This window comes from Adiantum capillus-veneris, chromosome 21 (assembly GCF_014529385.1).
Source record: "Adiantum capillus-veneris isolate H3 chromosome 21, ASM1452938v2, whole genome shotgun sequence".
NCBI classification, from domain to species: domain Eukaryota; kingdom Viridiplantae; phylum Streptophyta; class Polypodiopsida; order Polypodiales; family Pteridaceae; genus Adiantum; species Adiantum capillus-veneris.
In genome coordinates, this window is record NC_140951.1 from 114,336,302 (window position 1) to 114,345,086 (window position 8,785).

General features: G+C 39.7%; 1 protein-coding gene across 1 annotated transcript; it reads left to right on the forward strand.

The window, feature by feature from the left end:
• The first annotated feature begins 5,782 nt into the window (after positions 1 to 5,782).
• LOC147431572 (protein TERMINAL FLOWER 1-like) lies at positions 5,783 to 7,815 on the forward strand. The gene is made up of 3 exons (XM_086494602.1): positions 5,783 to 6,328; positions 6,463 to 6,575; positions 7,485 to 7,815. The coding sequence occupies exons 1-3, from the start codon at positions 5,941 to 5,943 to the stop codon at positions 7,617 to 7,619; spliced, it is 636 nt and encodes a 211-aa protein (XP_086350728.1). The 5' UTR covers positions 5,783 to 5,940; the 3' UTR covers positions 7,620 to 7,815.
• Positions 7,816 to 8,785: the final 970 nt, after the last annotated feature.

Sequence of the window (8,785 nt, forward strand, 5' to 3'; positions counted from 1 at the left end):
AATTCAAGGAATCCTTTCCTTGAGATAATTAACTACGAGCAAACCTTGCTCTGATACCAGTTGTTAGAAAATAAGACGTAGCTAAATAGATTTTTGAGTAGATTACTTAATGGAGAGAGATAGATTTCACATACAAGAGATTATAGAGTAGAGAGAGAGAGAGAGTACACACGGTATACGTGGTTCACCCAATGTGGGCTACGTCCACGGGAAAGCAGCCACTCAATGGCTTTAGCAATTCAAAAGAAGAAGTAGTTTACAAAGGGATTAAACCCTTGATAGAGCTCCCGCCTTGCTTCACTCTCACCACCTTACACTCACCTTGTTGCATCACCTTCACTCTCACCACCTTACACTCACCTTGTTGCATCAACTTCACACTATGAAATGTGTGTAGAAATGGCCTCCTTTTATAGGCCAAAAGGGCTTCCCTCTCTTATGATAGACAGCCATGTGTAGCCGCCCTTGTGCGAATAAGTCCAAATCGGACCCTCCAATCCACCCATGTGTGGCCGTCCTTGAGAAGACAAGTCCGCTTTTGAATTCGGCCACCGGCCATTGAATTCGGCCACCGGCCACCGACCATTGACTTCCGACCACCGGCCACCGACCATTGACTTCCGACCACCGGGCATCGGCCATTGACTACCGGCCACCGGCCAACCGACCGGTTGTTTTCCGACCACTTTCCGGACGCCGTCCGGCCATAATATTCCGGCGAAAAAAAAACTCCCACTTGGAGACTGATCTCCAAACCAAACCTGTGACTGCTTTCCATTTTGGCTTCTTATCCTTGAATGCCGATTGAAGATGAGCAAAAGCTCAACTTCTCCTTGTTGACCACCTTTGTAAACATGTCTGTAGGATTTTTCACTTGTATGCACCTTTCCTAGCTTTAGCTGTCCCTCTTCCAAAAGAGTGCGTATGAAGTGATATCTCACCTCAATGTGCTTTGTCCTTGAATGAAAGGTTGAGTTCTTCGCAAGATGGATAGCGCTTTGGCTATCACTATACAAGACACAATTGTCTTGTTTGAATCCACCGGCCATTGACTTCCGACCACCGGCCATCGGCCATTGACTACCGGCCACCGGCCAACCGACCGGTTGTTTTCCGACCACTTTCCGGCCGCCGTCGTGCCATAATATTCTGGCGAAAAGGAATATTCCGGCTAAAATTGCCCCTGATTCTTGTCCGTGAAAATTTTGGTTTCCGGTGAGTGATTTTCCTTCACGCACGATGGCTTCTCCTCATAATGGGGGCCTTACAAATGTGCGCTTTTACCACAGAAAATTACAAAGGGTAAATCAGGCTCCATACTTAACAAAAACATCCACATCTTGATGCTCAAGCGTAATGATGTTGATAGCCCTACCTTCTCCATTTCCAGGCAACAGTTGTGGTGGTTGTTGTGGCGGCGGTGCTTCTAGTGCCCGCTCTTGATGATTTTCTTCTATTCTTCCTCGACCACATCCATATAAGGGGTATATCCCTCCCCTCTCTCTTGGTGGTTCAGGACAATCAGGGGCGTAGTGACCCTCTTCATCACAATTGTAGCATCTACCTTGTAGCCTTCGTCCCCTGCCTCTCCCAGCTGGCCGCTCCTCTCTTTGGTTCCTATTCATTATGTTAATTCTTAATTCTTGCAACTGACCAGCAAGATCATGTAAAACCCGGGCCGTAACAAGATCTGGACCTTGAACCACTCGCTCCACTCTATCATCCGTTGTCACAGGGACCATTGGTTGCACCACAACTGGTTCAGTATGTGTCAGGCCTTTCTCCCACCTTCTCTTGATCTTCTTGCTCTTGGCCTCGACAATTTCCACAGCTCTTTCAAATGTAGCAGGCTCATCTTGATCGACCTTCTCCCTTACACTTGGATGGAGACAATCCATAAACCGACGCACTTTAAAGAAATCCCCTGGAGGTACTTGGGATGCCGCCTCTAATTGAACCCAAAGCCCTTTGAAGTGTTGCAAAAACTCTTTAAAGTTAGCATGAACATCTTGCTGCAACCCTCTCAATTTTGTTGTCGCTTCTGTTGCGGTTAGTTTCTTTCCAAACCTATCAAAAATTGCCAGCTTCACCTGCTCCCATGTTTGCTTTTTTTCTTCCTCTAAACCTTCAAACCACTCCCGAGCTTCTCATTTGAGTGCAAGAGGAAATACATGAAGCTTTGCTTCGTCATTCACAATGTGCATACCAAGCGTATGCCACTCGAAGTCCGCAATCCAGTCCTTCACATCCTCCTTCCCTGTGAACACTGGCCGACTATAAGCCATCTCTTTGGAGTCGCTTCTCCTTTGCGTGAGTAATCCACAAAAGTTGAAGTCTTGCACCTCAACCAAACCACCAATTTTCTTCAATGAAGCTCAAACTTCATAGCAAAATCGCTTCACCTGGGTGCACAACCGGCAAATTTCTGCTCCCCAGCGGGATCGCCAAAGGATGATGGAGCAAAAGATGTCGTGCGCACACTCACACACCTAGACAACTCAACACAACACAAGGGATTTACTTGAATTCCTCACCTCACTCACTACCACTCAAAAGCTCCCTAAAAACTCTACCCACAAGCTCAATTCAAACTCCAAACGCCTCGACCTACAAGCCCTTGCCTGCCCACAGACACTACAAGGTGAGTCGAGGTGATCAACACTTGAAATCACACTTGATGGTGACCAAAATATACAAGAAAAACCATCAAAAACCCAAAAACTCCAGCCACAAAAGGCCACTCTCAAACCATTGCAAAAACTTCACCAAACTCCACTTTGTTGGACTCTTTGGAGTAGCGCCAACCCTAATGGCACCGATACAGGGTCACATAGTCTTGCAGAAAGCCGCACCTTCTTCCCTCAATTCCTTGCATACACACATCCATGGAAACCTCAGAACTCCCATAGACTCTCCCAAGTGCAAAATTGAAGAGAGAAATCTCTCATTCACTCCTCCACACACTCGAAAACAGGACGCCAGCGCAACGGGACTGCACTAGACCACCTGTAGGAACCTTGCTTCCTCCCACACACAGAGGGGTGAAAGTGTTGATATATCTCTTCCAAAGGCCTCCCTCAGCCTGGAACATCATGGCACCGTGAGTGATGTGGCAATTTGAAGCCATTTCACACCTTTTTTTAAAATCTTTTTTGGCCTAGTTTTGACCCCTGGCGGACATTTTTTGTAGGAAAAACCCCAAACGGACTCCAAAATTCACCAAATTTTGCACGCTTGATCCTCGATACCAAAAGAAAATTTCCACATCCCCACATTCCATTTTTGACCACTTCTAGGGCGATGCACGTCTCACCGCAGATCAGGCGCCGCAAATAGACAGTTACCGCATGTGTCAAACTTCTCGAGCGGGATGAGAGTACCCACACTTGTCACTTGCATTATTTACATTCTAGAAAGCTCAAACACATTATCTAGAGCCTAAATAAGCCACTTAGAACCATATCGAAGGCCCCGATACCCTATCCAGGCATGTACATGTGTTCGAGTGCTAGCGCACGAACCTGACTATTCACAATGTGTACACGTTGAATCTTTTTTTGAACTTGAAACCACTTTGCAAAGCTCCCGAATGCATGTATTTACATCTTTTTGTACATATGACCATGCATATAAACACTACTTTGTACACGCCAAAAGCGGTCTATCAATGCAACCTGCTTTGATAGCAATTGTTGGAGTTCTAGGGTTGCAGGAAAACACACACAGCTTGGAGAAGAGGAAGGAAGATCAAGGCATATAACCGGGAGTGTATTACTTACACTTTTGCTACCTAAATCGATGGATCTTTACTTTTGTTGCTTAAATCGACGGATCTGTACATAATATTGGTTAAAATAGTGAATCTGTAGCTTTTTGTTGTGCTGTCTAAATCGGTGAGTTTGCACTCATGCTACCTAGTCCGATGGATCTGCATGGATAGCTAGTGTTGCCTAAATTGACAAATCTACACCAGGATGAGTATTTATAGGCTGCTTACATTGGTGAATCTGTGTATACATGACCAATGGATTGGACAATGCATAAAAAATGAAACATTTATTACCTATTTAGTATCAAACTGGAGTAGGTTAAAATGTTGAAATATGTACCAAATGTTGACGATCATTCCAAAACAATTGATCTCATGTGAGTAGTTGTATAGTTTCATGACAAATCGTATCATTAGAAGCTCCAATCAATGTAAGTACAAGCCGTGATGTTAGCGATAATTGATTTTACCTATATATGACCTACAACTACATGACCTTATGGTTGGCAACAAGTTGTAATATTGATAATCACGAGCTAATTTACAAAGGCTAACCAATCTTAGGAAGTACACAAACATATGACTAATGTCCACCTATTGGAGTATGCTAAAGTAGAGCAAAGGGTTTTGGTATCGGTTTCTAGTATACAAGAAGTACTCTTCACTAAAACATTTCTATCTACAATGGAGTAATAAAATTGGTGAAAGACATGTCATACAAAACCAAGAAAATGAAGCAATATGAAACAACACCGCTATGGGTAAAACTATACATTATTGTGCCAATGGCTCATGCAAATAGTGAGGGAAGAGCAATTTTATCCTTTTAAGTAGATAACCACTTACATAGTTGTATCTACATTCTAATGATTGAGATGGAAATCAATTTGGGTGTAGGTAGTTACAAGTGTATTTGGTCAAAACCCTCATGTCGTCCTCATGTTGTCATGATTATTTTGAGAATATCAGACCCTGATGCATTTTGAGGGAAACAATTTTGCCCCAACATATATTGACGGTGTTTAGGATCCTTTTATGCCCTACCAATGTGCAAGTATGGTGGAGCTCTTTAGACTAATAATCTTCTTTGACAAAGCGATGATAGTAATTAAGAAAATCCCATTGTCTTATTAACTTTGAGGTTGGTTGGCTAGGTATTTAGGGAGCATGATCTATGTACATTAGGTTTATCCTATGTACAATGAAATGCTCCAAGGAACGCATTAATGAGTGCCATTTATTCATTGCTTGTAGGCGGCTCAAAAAATTTAAAAATTGTGATGCTTGAACCCAGCCCGAATGTAGCTGTTGGAATTGCAATTTTGTTTTCTTTCAATGTGATTTATAAAGTAGTGTAGATATATTATTGATAGATACACTCATGATTACACAATTTGACTAGATATATATATTTATACGGGTTTAAGGCTATATAATTAGGATTATTAGACTATATGCAAGGTGAGTTTAAGCAACAATATTACCTAGGAGCCCCTATGTATAGAAGGATTACCATGTGAGCACATATTTTACCCAAGGAATAGATTGGGTGGAAACGAGCCCTTGGACACTCGACCACAACACAAGCTTCCGGTGCTCTCCGATGTAGATATACGAGGGGCCAATATGATCAACATGCAAGGGTGATGACGGAGCCAAGCGCATACTACTTGTCAAACCATCCCCACATAAATGTCAAGGTGGAAATGAAGAGAGTGCATATGTGAGATTGAATTCTTCCTTTTGTTATAACATTGTTAGTAGTTATTGAAAATTGTATCCAACTTCGTGTAGAAAAACCTCGATGTTTCTTGTACACATTCACGTTTGGAGGTAGGTTAAGTTCAACTTCCTTTAAGGTATATGCATCTTAGACAAAAATTAACTCTTAGTATCATTCATCTTAACTTTCTTCACAAGTTGCTCCTTGTGTGTTAAACCATGCACACAAGTGCACAAAACTTTTGTGACTTTCAATATAGCTTACATTATAAAACAAGGATGGTGGTGTTGGTAATGCAATGGTCCCCAAGGGTTTCATTTCTTACAAGATTTCAAAACCATATACTCTCTATAGGTGGCTTTTAAGTCCTCTGCTCATCCCATAGCTTCACAACTCATTCTAATCAAAGTCGAAGTAGTTGGGGAGGCAGGGCCACTGCAAAGCCAACATGCCTATCAAAACCACCTCACTTATCCTCATTTTCATTACTCTCCTCAATTTCCAATATTCCGAGCAAGTAGGGAAGATGTATGGAGGCTTAAACTTAATTGACACTATCATGCTCCCTTGGCTTGATGCTTACGGTGATGAAAACAATATCACATTATATGTTTGCTATAGCAAGTACTCATGTCTGCATAATGGGGATATTCTCCATTCAAAGGACACCGAGGTTACACCCTTTGTAACTATAACAGGCGGTGACTTAACAGGGAAAGACAATTATACTTACATGCTTCTGGATGTTGATGAGTATACACCAAAACAACCAATTGCCAAAACGAGTTTGCATTGGCTTGTAAGAGACATTCGAGGATCCATAAAGTCCTATGAGCGTGAGTAACTATACTTTTGGCATTTGTGATACGTAAGAAAATATAACAATTGATACATCTTTGTGAGGTTACGAAAATTTATGATACATCTAAATTTTTGATTGTCAATATTGTGTGTTTTCTATTGGGACCAGACATTGCTGATAATGGAAGAGTTGTGGTGCCTTATACTCGTGCACACAAACCTTATTACTTTGGCAATAGTGACATTGGTATACATCTCTATTACAATCTTGTCTTTAGACAGGTAAGTCTAAGGATGTCCATTTTTGGAAAATTAAATGTTACCATACAAATTATTTTTTTCATTTATAAAAATAAATACCATTATATAAAAGAATATACAAGACAAATGATTGTGGTTTTTTAATTTTTTGGTCATTGTTTGTGGCTTTTTTTTTTTTTTTGGGGGGGGGGGGGTGGGGGGGCACTTACAAGAAATCACCTATACCACATTCGTTCAAAGGGTATTAAAAAATCTTTATATTTACATGCTCTAAGGTAATAAAATAACCTTTTCTAAAGAAACTTACAATTCTTTTTTTTTCAAAATATAGTTAAAACCTCTTTTTGAAATTACATTTATTTTTTTAAAAATTACCCAATAAAAATCTCTCATTTTGAACTCACATGCTATACTTGCATTTTTAGCGAACCCCCCCCCCCCCCCCCCCCCCCCCCCCCCCCTCCTCTTTCCCCCTTTCATGAGATTTGTGCTGAGTTTGTTTATTATCAATTTGCCTTATTCAATATATCGATGCTTACTCTTTTTGTACAATACAACTCTTTTGTGATCTTTGGTCATTGATAAATTAACGTCATTTTGCCATATTATGCAAACCTCCAAACTATTATTGTCATTTTCTAAGAAAATAAACACTATTAACTCACAGAATATACAACATAAATTTTTGTGACCTTGATACTCTTTGGTCATTGTTTGTGATTAGTTTTATTAACATTTTTCCATTTGCAATATTTCAATGTACATTTTTTCAAGCTAGTTATTAGTATGTATGTATGTATATATATATATATATATATATATAATATATATATATATATATATATATATAATATATATAATATATCACTTATGCAACAAGTTGGACTTTTTTTCCCAAGTCTTGAATCTAGTTTTGTTTGATATATGCAGGGTGAGGCTGAGCAAGCTGTAGATGACATAACATTGTTTGAGCGGTTTGATGTTCGAGAATTTGCTACAAAATACAAACTGGGCTATCCAGTGATTGGGCTAGTACATAAAGTCAACTATACAAAGAATAACTAGCCTGTGACAATATTGAACTATCAAAATAATTAATCTGCACATAAAAAAAAAAAGCTGGTCTTCCAAGGATATACTCTTGTTACCAGTTCTTAAGGCATGACAGGCTTGAAAAATTGAGATTACACCAAAAACTTCAACTCTCATGTGCAAATGTACTTTTTAATATAGTTGAATTTATGGCCAACAACTTTATTAACCAGCTCAACCACGCACACTAGCATCGGGCACCACTTTGCTCCAGAACACACTAGCATCAAGCAATTGAATGAAGTATATCAATGGTTAAAGAAACTTGTTAAAAATGAGCAGTGTTTAAAAATGTTAAGAATGAGCAGTGTTTAAAAACCCATATTGTGTTAAACTTGGCATGACGTGTTAGTTGTAGAATCATTATCTTTAGTACATAATGTCCAATTCTATAAATTCATTCAAGTTCTATGAATCAATTGCTTATACTATTATAGTCAAAAAGAGTTTTTTCGTCCAACTTTCTCTGAAAGTTTAGAGCTGGCATCTAGCTCTCAAAGGTTTGAGCCCAAGGCTTTGTTCTTTTAGCCACATTTTCTTTGTTTCTTTGATTTTCGACACTTTTTCATCGTAGATGCCTAAGATTTTCCATGCTAGAGCTGGCCTCCATTGGCAGGCAAATGTATCATGACAAGAATTGTAGCAACCTAATCAACAATAAGGGAAATTTCACCCAAAAAGTAATGAAAATAGCATTTATTCTGGCTTTTTGATGAAAAAGTATCATAACTGATAGCTCATTTACCCATATCATAAAATAAAATTCATTACATGTACTTCCAAAGAAAAAATACATGATGTTTGTTTGCCCAAAGGGGTGGAATTCTAGGTGGAAATGAGAAGCATTCTTGTCAAATCTTGGCTAAGGAGAGGTTGGATAGACATCGCCATGGCCACTCACAAATCAATGTGGCCAAGAAAACTTTTCTTGTTTAGAATCAGCACATCCAAATCCATTGCCTTGTCTCGTCATCAAGGTTTTGCTATGGCAATCATATATACCACCTCCTCTCGACCCAAGGCTATATTTGACATATCCTTAAGAGAAGGTGAAAAATCCTAGACATCCACAACCCCGATGTGATCTCTATCCAGCATTCAAAAATTTTGAATTAGCCTCAAGGGTAATCCACCTAGTG

Bases quoted from the DNA above. Each gene is read 5' to 3' on its own strand.
- LOC147431572 (XM_086494602.1), top strand. From the start codon at position 5,941: ATGCCTATCAAAACCACCTCACTTATCCTCATTTTCATTACTCTCCTC. The intron at 6,329-6,462 runs GTGAGTAACTAT...TATTGGGACCAG, and splicing joins ATCCATAAAGTCCTATGAGC to ACATTGCTGATAATGGAAGA. The intron at 6,576-7,484 runs GTAAGTCTAAGG...TGATATATGCAG, and splicing joins ACAATCTTGTCTTTAGACAG to GGTGAGGCTGAGCAAGCTGT.